Source organism: Sander lucioperca, chromosome 1 (genome assembly GCF_008315115.2).
Source record: "Sander lucioperca isolate FBNREF2018 chromosome 1, SLUC_FBN_1.2, whole genome shotgun sequence".
Classification (NCBI taxonomy): Eukaryota; Metazoa; Chordata; class Actinopteri; order Perciformes; family Percidae; genus Sander; species Sander lucioperca.
The window spans coordinates 6633131-6645630 of record NC_050173.1 but is presented as its reverse complement, the minus strand read 5'-3'; the positions used below and the strand labels follow the sequence as shown (position 1 = coordinate 6645630).

At 38.7% G+C, this 12500-nt stretch overlaps 2 protein-coding genes and 1 long non-coding RNA gene across 3 annotated transcripts in view; 1 reads left to right on the top strand and 2 right to left on the bottom strand.

Moving 5' to 3' along the window:
* The window catches only part of nfkb1 (nuclear factor of kappa light polypeptide gene enhancer in B-cells 1), a 1201612-nt gene that overhangs the window by 739811 nt on the left and 449301 nt on the right, over positions 1-12500 (bottom strand). The gene's annotated exons all lie outside the window — the stretch shown is intronic.
* LOC116060256 lies at positions 7986-8663 on the top strand. Its single transcript, XR_004107464.2, has 2 exons — positions 7986-8355; positions 8386-8663. It is a non-coding gene; the product is annotated as an uncharacterized LOC116060256 (long non-coding RNA).
* stard15 (StAR-related lipid transfer (START) domain containing 15) overlaps positions 11746-12500 on the bottom strand; it is a 10399-nt gene continuing 9644 nt past the window's right edge. The window contains exons 5-6 of the mRNA XM_031313737.2: positions 12363-12415; positions 11746-12051 (exon numbers count right to left, since the gene is read on the bottom strand). Coding sequence (XP_031169597.1) covers positions 11836-12051; positions 12363-12415 — 269 coding nt within the window. The 3' untranslated portion in view covers positions 11746-11835. The remainder of the gene's footprint in view (positions 12052-12362; positions 12416-12500) is intronic.

Below are 12500 nucleotides of genomic sequence, written 5' to 3'. Positions count from 1 at the left end.
TTGTTTAATTGTATATGTCTATGTGAAACACAGATCCTGTATCTGGACAAATGTCATTCTCAATTAGTAGTTGGAATATCCAGGGTTTGTACTCCACAACTTTTGGGGATAAAACTACAGATCCTGAATCTGTAAAAAGTGTAAATAATTTACACTGAAAAAAAAAAAAACTTGGATCAACTTAAAAAAATTGAAGTAATCAATCACACGAAATAGTTGACATTGACTCAAAGTAAATAATTTAATTTAGTTTAACCTGAAAAGTTTAACTCCAAGCAACCACTTTTTAAAGGTTGGGTCAAATTAATTATTTATACATCCAAGTAAATTAATTATTTTAGGTTGTCTCAAATAAAAAACTAACAGTTGTCATTATTTCAAACGTATAGTAAATCAAATTTGAAAAAAACTGATTTTAATACATTTTGATCAGTGACTACTCAGAACACTTTCCTTTAGAACACATTTATATTTATTTTTTAATAAATTGATAACACTGAACATCTGTTTCAAATGTTTGAAAAGAAACAGTCTGCTTCAGCTTAACACCCAAAACGAGACTATTGATGTCATCAGAAGACAAATCATGGAGCTGTGAATAGTAGCACAACTCCTGAGACATCATGCAGTACCCATGGTGAATTTACCAGGACATACATTTTATAATTCAGGTGTGAGCCTTACGGTAAAGATCCATATGTCCGACTCGACTGAATCGCGGTGTCGCGACGTCATACATCCATGGTTGATGCGCCACGCCCCTGACCGGCAGCTGATTGGACGAATGCGTGTTGTGGGTTTGGCTTCTCGAGAATTTCAACAGATCTAATAAAAATGCTCTGATCAAATGAATAAATTCAGTTTAATGTCCCGCTGCCACTTTATATTGTATCCATATAAAGAAAATGGATTCAACCATAAACATAAACTAGAACGTTTACTTTAAATGAAAAAACTAATAATTTTCAGCTATTTCAATGAGAAAATACACATTAAACGAACAACAGCAATGTTAGACTTTTTTCAGTGTAGATATCATCATTATACATGAAACATGGAACCATCCAGATTTACTATCTATTGTCCTAATAATTACATTGAATTGTCTGTACCTTCTGTAAAAAAGAAAAATGTTAAAAATGGAAGAGACTCAGGGGGAACATTAATTTGGCATAAAGCACAATATAAAAATGATATCTCATCAGTGAAAAAAGGAAAAAACTCACCTTTGGATAAAAATCAACAGAGGTATAGTTAATAGCACCAGAGATATATATTTATGTGCAATCTATATCCCACCTTCAAACTCCCCCTATTACACTGAGGAGATTTTTCAAGAACTTCAAAAGGAGATAATTCATTTCCAGTCATTGGGTCACATCTTAATATGTGGAGACCTCAATACAAGAACTGGAAAAGAGAAAGACTACATCGAAGTAGATGGAAACAAACACATATTCGGCCAAATCTCCCCAGTCCCAGCTCACGCAATACCACAAAGACAAAGTTTTGACAATATAATAAACAAAAACGGAAGACAAGTTCTCCAGATATGCAAAAGCCTGGGCTTATACATAGTTAATGGAAGGACCCGTGGTGACTCTCTGGGTAGAATGACCTATTCCTCTGTGTTAGGTAACAGTGTGGTGGATTATACGATAACCGATATCGACCCAGAGGATATCAATGCATTTGTAGTTTCAACACAACTTCCCTTTTCAGACCACTGCCAAACAACTCTTTATTTAAATAAGTCTACAAAGTATAGGAGTGAACAAGAACCAGAAACCAGCAAAATGTATGACCTCCACCAAAAATATATATGGAAAAAATGCAGCAACATAGAGAATTATTTAACTGCACTCGACAGTACAGAAATCAAATCAAAACTTAATCTCTACAGACTTATTAAATTCCCATGCACAAAAGATGGAGTAAATTTGGCTACACAGCATTTAAACAATATATTTGATGAATTAGCTACAAAATCAAATCTCAAAATAATTAAATATAGAAACAAAATAACAAAACACAAACCCTCAAAAGAAAAATGGTATGATAATGAATGTGTTTATGCTAGAAAACAACTAAGACTATTATCAAACCAAAAACACAGAGAACCCCATGAGAGTCAAATACGGGTCCAATACCATCAGGCACTAAAATACTACAAAATACTAATCAATAAGAAAAAAGAGCTTTACAGATCTGAAGAACTTAACAAAATAGAAGAAGCCATTGACCAAAACATCTTTTGGAATTTGTGGAATAAATTCAGTCCAAGACAAAATAAAGATAAATTAACAATACAGAATGGTTTGATATGGAAAAATCACTTTGAATTTTTGTATAAGAATATTGATTATAGTGCAATCACCCCCCAACAACACTCGTAGTTGAAAATCTTCACCAGTTAGAGGAAAAGGTGAAAGACTACCAAAACCCCCTAGATACAGAAATAACACTAATAGAAATACAGAGCCAACTGAAGGCTCTGAAGGCTGGAAAGACTTGTGGAGTGGACAGCATCTGTCCTGAGATGCTAAAGCACAGTAGCCCTACACTGCAGGCAGCTCTCCACAAGCTGTTCAACCTGGTTCTGGAGTCTGGTTATTTCCCTGAGATCTGGAACCATGGACTCATCACCCCTATTTTCAAAAATGGTGACAGATTGGACCCTAACAACTACAGAGGCATTTGTGTGAACAGTAGTCTGGGGAAGGTTTTCTGCAGTATTATTAATGCCAGAATACTGTCCTTCCTTACCAAGCACAACGTCTTAAGTAAAAATCAAATTGGCTTTTTACCAAAATATCGTACATCAGACCACATTTATACTCTGCACACCCTTATTAAAAACTACACCAAAATTAAAAATGGGAAAATATTTGCATGTTTTATAGACTTTAAAAAAGCTTTTGACACAATATGGCATGATGGGCTTTTTTATAAACTTATTGAAAGCGGTATAGGGGGTAAAGTCTATGATACTATTAAATTACTGTACACAGAAAATAAATGTGCAGTAAAAATTGGCTCCAAAAGAACAGAATTCTTCAAACAAGGGCGTGGAGTGAGACAGGGATGCAGTTTGAGTCCAACACTGTTTAACATTTACATCAATGAACTAGCAGCCATGTTGGAACAATCTGCAGCCCCAGGTCTCACACTCCATGATACCAACATCAAGTTCCTGCTCTATGCCGATGATCTGGTTCTGTTGTCCCCAACAGAAGAGGGTTTACAACAGGGCCTGTCCGTCCTACAGCAGTACTGTCAGAAATGGGCACTGACAGTCAATCTGAAAAAGACCAGTGTTATGGTATTTCAGAGGAGAGCCAGATCTCGGGGAAATAGACAGAGTTACAACTTCACTCTGGGCAACACCAGACTAGAACAAAAGGGTTCCTATAATTACTTAGGGGTTGAAATTAGTGCATCAGGGAGTTTCAACCTGGCCATAAACACACTATGTAATAAAGCTCGGAGAGCCTTGTACTCAATCAAATGCAAATTTGGAAAAACAAATATCCCCGCAAGAATTTGGCTAAAAATCTACAATTCTCTGATAACACCAATAATGCTTTAGGGAAGCGAAGTTTGGGGCCCGATTTCGAAACCATAATTTAAAAACTGGGATAAAACTCCCACTGAAAAACTGCAACTGGAATTCTGTAAAATAATTCTAAAAGTTCGCCCAAACACCCTAAACAATGCATGCAGAGCAGAACTCGGTATATTCCCTCTGAAAATTCAAATCCAAAAAAGGTCAATTAAATTTTGGCAGCATTTAAATGAAGCTGATAAAAAATCCATTGTATACAAAGCTCTCCTGAGCAACCAGCAGTGTTCAGATGTCCACCCCCTCGACCAGCTGGCTCACAGGTAGACAGACTGGTAGAGAGAGAGACAGGTACACGGAGCTAAACACAATCAGTAGTAGACAGACAGGTAGAGAGAGAGACAGGTACACGGAGCTAAACACAGTCAGTAGTAGACAGACAGGTAGAGAGAGAGACAGGTACACTGAGCCTCAGAGCCACCACAGACACAATCCTCAGTCTTCAATCAAAAGATTTGAAACTAAATTAAAAGACGAGTATACAGAACAATGGCAAAATGAAAATAAAATACAACACAAACTCCTCTGTTATCAATCCCTGAACACAGATATCCAATTGGCCGAATATCTCAAAACAAAAAATCCAAAAGAAATATTAATTTTAACAAAATACACAGTCAGTGACCATGAGCTGGAAATTGAAAGAGGTCGACATTTAAAAGTGTGGAGACCAAGAGAGGAACGAGTCTGTACATGCTGCCACCAGGATATCCAAACAGAATTACATTTCCTATGTACATGTCCCAAATATAAATACTTAAGAACCAAATATTTCCAAATATTTGAAAAACATATACCAGGCTTCACTACCTACACTGAGGACAAAAAGCTTCCTCTTTTATTAGGGGAAGATGAAAGTACGGCATGGCTAGCAGCTAAATATGTCTTCTCCTGCCACAATACAAGGCTAAACAAATAGAAACTTGTATAAGAATTATTTATACAAGTTATATATATATATATATATATATTTATTATTATTTTGTTTGTCTGTATTCTTTTTTTTATATATATTATTGTTTCAATGTACCCTTTGAGGGACATGCACAGAATGTGTTTAGTATCTGCATCTATATCATAATTATCCTGTTTACTTGTATTATTATATCAGATATATTTACTCCTTGTCATTGTTTATATATGTTTGTTCTTATGCTTTGGCAACACAAATGCATTTTTTGTCATGCCAATAAAGCAACATGAAATTGAAATTGAAATTGCGAGAGAGAGAGAGAGAGAGAGAGAGAGAGAGATAAGAGATAGAGAGAATCAGTGTATAATAATGTGTGAGAGTGATGTAATGCCCCCCCCCTCCTCCTTTCAGGGTGGAGCCTGCTGGAGTCAGATGGTTGACACCAGGTCTGAGGAAGTGTAAGTCTGTTTTACATTTCATTCATGGAACTGTGACATCACTCATTCAGCCCTCTGATGTCATCATCTACGTGCTGATTGGTTAATAACTGCAGCTGTGTTGTGTCTCCTTCTCTCCGTCAGATTCCTGTCAACTCACACTGGACACAAACACAGTGAACAGAGAACTCAAACTGTCTGACAACAACAGGAAGGTGACATATGTGAAGGAGTATCAGTCATATCCTGATCATCCAGAAAGGTATGGCTGGTGTCTTCAGCTGCTGTGTAGAGATGGTCTGACTGGTCGCTGTTACTGGGAGGTTGAGAGGAGAGGAGAGGTTGTTATATCAGTGAGTTACAGAGGAATCGGGAGGAGAGGACGCAGTGAAGACTGTGTGTTTGGATGGAATGATCAGTCCTGGAGTCTGATCTGCTCTGATGATCGTTACTCTGTCAGCCACAATAAGACAGTAACAAACCTCCGTCTCTCCTCCTCCTCTGTCTCTGGTAGAGTAGCAGTGTATGTGGACTGTCCTGCTGGCTCTCTGTCCTTCTACTCAGTCTCCTCTGACTCACTGATCCACCTCCACACCTTCAACACCACATTCACTCAGCCTCTCTATCCTGGGTTTGGGTTTGGGTTCAGGTCATATGGTTCCTCAGTGTCTCTGAGTCCTCTGGAGGACGGAGAGTCTCCTCCTGACAGAGAACCAGACAGTTGAGTCTGATCAGGATCATCAGCTGATGTTAGTGAGGAGAATGTGGGGATCAGCACCAGACAGACAGACAGACAGACAGACAGACAGACAGACAGACAGACAGACAGACGGACAAACAGACAGACAGACAGACAGACAGGCAGACATGCAGACAGACAGACAGACAGACAGGCATACAGACAGACAGACAATCAGACAGACAGGCAGACAGACAGACAGTTCTGTGTAACATCAACTCTAACTAGAGTTTAACTTCTTTTGTGAATTTATGGTAACTTAAAACTCATTTATGGAATGGACCACCGGAGGAAAATAGGGGAGGGTCATGTCTTTTTATTCTTTGTTGAGAGGAGGGTCCCCCAACATTTTTTAGTCTGGGGGGTCACCCAACTTTTGTATTCATGAAAATAACAACATTTCAAAGTGGTTTGTTTGGTGCATATTTTTCCACGTAGCTCTTAGTCTCGGCCCCCTACCAGATGGGTCTGACCCATGAGTTTGCTGGGGGGCAGGGAGAGCACTGAAACCGGTAATTGCATTGTTTAAAAAATGAGTGGAATAATTAATTATATCTGGCATGACCAGATATTTTATAAATATCTTAAATAATACAAAACAACTAAATGGTGGTAGGTAATACATCAAATTTCATATACTACTTTAGTAAAAAAAATATTACCTGGTTGACGATGGGAGCAGCAGGACGCAAAAAACAAAAGTTACTGTTGCACTAGTCTGGACATTTTGCCGTGCCAACCTTGCAATAAAGGTTTCCTAAATGCCATGTATATAAATGTGATGTCAGCTTACTAATTGATTGCGGGTTTTGTGTAGATTTGGACTTTTATACGTTTATTCCACTTTGTTCACCTCTTTCACCCATTTGGAGCTGGCTGGTGAATGTGACGCTCGTATCGGCCTTGCTGGATACACCGTGACTCTGTTTGTGGATCTACTGATCGTTGTGGATTACTTTTTTTTTTGTGTCATTGGATTACAGCAAAGTAAGGATCTTTCTTCTGAACGTGTCTTAACGTTTTATGGTGTGACTGCGCTTCGTTTCTGCATTTGGAGAAGCATCTCAACAGACTGGAGGTTGAACACTGTGTTACCTTTTCAGCTTCCACGCTCCGAACCGTAGTTGGGAGCGAGCTGGTTTCAAACTAATAACTTGGCTCGCAGCAGGTAACTTGCGTCTAGTGGTCCGGGTCAACAGAGCCGAAGCACAAAACAGTGAGGCGTCGATTAGTTGCAGTAATGAACTCGGGCTTTATTACTCACAGTGGTACACATTCACGGGCACAAAAGGCGCTGTTCTTGCTAGCGTTCGACTGGAACATGCACTGCATTACTGTTACATTCGCGCCGAAGGCTCAGACTGATTTGTTTACGCTATACTTTGTTTTTACTACCCAGAACACACCTGCCCCACTACGTCACACATAGGCATTTTTCCAACAAGCCGCCTGAGGGGCGGGAAGGCGGAGATATCAACAACTGACTGTTCACTGTGACATTTTAGTTGAATTTAAGCGTCTGTCTATTGCGTTCCAAGACAGCCGTGTCGCGATTGGATTTCATAAGGGCGAATTGTTAAATTGTTACAATGTAATTTAAAATCTGCTTTAAAAATAAACATATATGTTTTGGAATATAATGTTCAGCTTCAGCAGCTTTACCTATGTGCTAAAATATACAATGACTGAGGAAGCCTAGTGACGAATCCATAGCAACCAGTGTTGAATTGGTTATTTCCCAGTGTCCTTTGCTGAATGGTCTCAAAGTGTTATTGTTTTATTTCATATGAATACTAGTTTACTAGAGGAGTAACTTAGTATTTGAATAACTATGTTAGTGAGTTAATCTACTGAAATGGCCACCACCCCATAACAATGTTAGTGAGTTAATCTACTGAAATGGCCACCACACCATAACAATGTTAGTGAGTTAATCTACTGAAATGGCCACCACACCATAACAATGTTAGTGAGTTAATCTACTGAAATGGCCACCACACCATAACAATGTTAGTGAGTTAATCTACTGAAATGGCCACCACACCATAACTATGTTAGTGAGTTAATCTACTGAAATGGCCACCACACCATAACAATGTTAGTGAGTTAATCTACTGAAATGGCCCCCACACCATAACAGAGGAGTGTGATGTGTAAGATGAGAATGCAGAAGTTAACTCGTGTATGTCATGGCTGTAAAAAATCAAATGGCATCTGTACATCTTTGCTAAGTGCAAACTAGCACATAAGGGGAGGGTTATCCCTCTTTTTCAAATCATTTTGGAGGGTCATAGAAAAATTATTACTGGTGAGGGGAGTGTCAAGTCTTTTTATCCCAAAGGTCCCAAAACTTGTCCGGTGGCCCCTTAAATAAATAACGAACAGTCCCTTAGATGAAATGAAACCTAATTTAGGAGTAAAATGTGTAGAAATGATGACTAATGTAGACTATAGCTGAGAGGATGTAATAGTTGTAAGTTGATGAATGATATATTTAAATATGTGATATATAAATGTTCTTTTGTTTTCTTTATTGGAAGCTGTGGATGTTTAAAGGTTGAACTCTGATGAAATCAACATTTGAAATCAGTTTAAAGAGATTAGTCTCCATCTGGTGGAGAGACTCACCAGCACAGAGGGGGAGGTGCATGATGGGAAATTGAGGATCCAACAGGCTCACAAGTTTCTCATGCTTCATCTTTCTTTCTTCTGTTGAAGTTTTTGGCGTTTTTGTTCCTGTTTTGTGACGTTACTGTTGCTGTTTACAAGTTCTGGTTGTTTTTGAATGTTGAAGTTTCATTTTTTTAAACTTGTAGTCCCCTTTCTCAACGTTGTTGTGTCTTCTTTAATGTTGTTGTTCCTGTGTCTCTGTTGTTGACATGGAAGATAGATGTACATGTTGTTGATGACCTGATCAAACAGCTGAAGTTGATTTCCTTTCTCCAGCCGTCAGAAAACGCCCAGCGTAGAGTAGCTTTCAACCATATTATTCCTTCTTGAGTCTTTTTAACAAGAACTTAGATTATTGTATGAATTGAATAGTGATTTTGTGACCTATGAGGAAACAACCAGTGATACCCTTGGTACCATCAAATGATAGCCTATAGCAATGTCATCAGGATACACATACACAGGTAGGCCGTGGTCCACCTTACCGGTCGGTGACCGTGTCGTGGTCCACCTGATCACAGAATTTATAGTTTACCCACCTCTTTTTGCATATATCTATATTATTCTTACTACTAGTATAATGTCACTGCTACTACATTGCACATATCTGTACATGTTGTTCATACATTGTTCATATTACATAGCCATATTTATTCTGCTCTTATAACACTGCACTATATATGTCCTGTCTATATTTGTATATCACATTGCACTTTTCTGCTTTTTTGCACTTCTGGTTGGACGCAAACTGCATTTCGTTGTCTTTGTACTTGTACTCTGCACAATGACAATAAAGTTAAATCTAATCTAATCTAATAATAGCTAGTTACGATTAGGCTAATTATAGACGCAGAGTGTAGGCCTCAATTTTGTTTTTGTATGCAATTTATTGTAAAGGTGTTGAATGCAAACTAAAAAGACACAGCTAATTATTTAGTCTGATTATTGTGTTACATTGATTTTATGATGTATCTTTTATGAATGTGTGTTTTATTATTTTGCTGTGATGAATTCCTGATCAATATTTACAATGATGGTATATTTAAGTGAATGTATAAAGTACTAAACTTAAAATTAAAGTAAGGCTTTTGACCAAGGTGCTTTAAAAAAAATAATAAAGTAATTTTAAATTACAAAATTTCACAGGGCAGATTAAAATAGCAGCTCTATTTTACACGAAAATACGAAAGTGTGACTGAAGCTTCCGTTTTGGGGCTTTTAATTTGAAATCCCGAAGGAAGTCGAATGTACCTTTACATAGGGAAACTTAACAGTTAGTTTCCGTCAAAGCATGCTGATGGAATTGAGGCTAATGGAGGAATACATCCGACCAGTGCGTTGCTAAGAAGTGGTGACAGTTATAGATGAAGATAAAAGAACACTCCAAGGGTTTAACGGAGTTAAATTTATTCACAGAAACAACTTTGTTGTTGTGTGTTTTCCCTCGTCCGAGCTGCGTTACCAACATGTGCTCAGGTGGATAGTGGCAGCAAGCACCTGTTAAAAAAAAGGTGAGTATTCAAGACAATAAATAATTGTATCCATGTTATATTGTTGTGCTGTAGCCCAGCTATTAGCATATGTTAGAAGATATCAATCTAAGGCTATATTCAGACTGCAGGCAAATCAGATATTTTTAACCAGAGTTCCTGCACTGTTATTTGTTAGTTAACAGGTTGGATCTGTGCATTCATGTTCATTACTTCAGATTTCATTCTAAATTCTCTTTATGTCAAGTTTTGGTATTTTTGTTGTCTTAATCAGCTAAGGGTCTTTTTTGTTAGTTAATTATCAGTGTTTTCTGACATCTTACACCTTTTTGTCAGTGTCTGAGTAGAAACTGTGTGTGAAGCATTGAACAAAACTGGTCCGCACAAGAAACTGTTACATTGTGTGTAAAATGTCCCCAGAAAGCCTGTTGTGTTCGAGTTGTGTAGTGTGTGAAAACAGACAGGGCTTGGCTGGCCAGTAAGAAATACTTTACTTTGCATTTCAATGATTTCTCAGGAGTCAGGTATATGTCTGCATGCATCTGATCTTAAAGATTGTGTCTGAACAAGAGGTCCATATTGATTATATTATGCAGTGTTTACATCAAATTGATAATTTATTTTTCTGTATTTTCATATTCTGAAACGCTGTCACCATAAAATATGTTTTTACAGACGACCAGCATTACAACTGAACATGGTCCCCATAAGAAACTGTTAATAACATGCAAATGAGGTCCCCACTAACAATGTTAACCCATTTTCTTACAAGTCCCCATGTAGGATGGCCAAGTAATTACTTTATCAATTCAGATGTTTGAATAATAATATAATAATAATGTTTGTATAAGCTAACAAGGCTATAGTGAGTATACCTGATTTTTTTCATACTTCTAGCACCTTTAGAAAGGGTGGTCCCCACAAGTGATTGTTTTAAAGTTGGTCCTCATACAACATATAAACCTGTGTGTGTTTGTGTGTCACTGTGTGTGTGTGTGTGTGTGTGTGTGTGTGTGTGTGTGTGTGTGTGTGTGTGTGTGGGAAAAGATTCTTCACACAAACTAGTTTTCAGTCAAATTAAGTCTTCAGTTTTCTGAAATCATTTTGTAATTTATGATGAGAAGAAGAAACCGTTATTAAAACCACGTCAGACTTTTAGTGACAGAGAAATAAAAACTTTATTGATAAGAGCAGAATCTGTTTAAGAAAACAAAGATAGTGTGTGTGTGTGTGTGTGGGGGGGGGGGGGGGGGGGGGGGGGGTATTAAATTAAAGTAAATCTTGTAAATGTAAAGTAGAAGATTGTTGTTCCAGTTCAGGCTGTAGAGACGTTCTCTGTCCACCGGAGGGAGCTGCAGACTCACACACATATATACACACACACAAAGGCACACACACACACACACACAAACACACACAAAGACACACACACACAAAGACATACACACAAAGAGAGACACATACACACACAGAGACACACAGACACACACACAAAGACACACACAAACACAGACACACACACAAAGACACACGCACTTACGCATACACACACAGAGACACACACACGCACACAAACATGCACGCACTCACGCACGGACACACAGACACACACACACACAAAAGACTCAAAAGAAGCATTAAAAATTTCAATAAAGCAACTCTATGTTAATAATAATTTAAATAATAAGTTTGTTTTTTTGCCTTTTTCACATTTTTGCCGCTTATTTTGCACTTTTTTGTCGTATTTTTGCTGTTTTTTTCTCAACGTTTTTATCACTTATTTTGCAGCATTTTCACCGTTTTCAACATTTTGGTCTTTTTGTTAAACTTTCTCAGTTCGTTGTGTGTTTGTGTCCCGTAGTCGGAGGAGCTGAGAGTCAGAGAGAATGGAGAGCAGCATGTTGGTCTTTATTTGTTATTTGTGTCAGACAAACACACAGGAAGCAAACAGGAAGTGATGTTGTTCATGTCTCTTCGTCTTCGCTGTGGTGCGTCTTCTCCTCGGTGGCGCCGCTCTCGTCGATGTTCTCCAGAGAGTCGCCGCGCTGCAGCGTCAGCTCGCCCACGCTGATGCTCGGCAGCGAGTTTTGCTCCGGGAACATCCACGGCTTCAGCGCCGGCGAGTGCTTCCTCTTCCAGTCCGGGTACTTCAGGGACGCCTTGTAGATCTTCCTCATCGCCTAGCAACAGCACACACACACACACACACACACACACACACACACACACACACAGTCAGACACACACACACACACACACACACAAACAGTCAGACACACAGACAGAGAGACACACACACACACACACACACACACAGTCAGACACACACACACACACACACACAGACACACACACACAGAGACACACACAGAGACACACACACACAGAGAGACACACACACACACACACACACACACACACAAACACACACCGTGAGGGACAGGAAGTGCTTGATATTTATGATGTCATGTTGATGAATGAATGATTTTACCTTGGGAGCCACAAACTGAGAGACTCGGTTCACCACCCACTTTGGTAACGAGCCTGCAGACAGAACAGAGTCTCTGTGAGGACTGAACCAGGGTGCCAACTACAAGGGTGCTCGGCTCCCCTTAATAAGACATGGGCT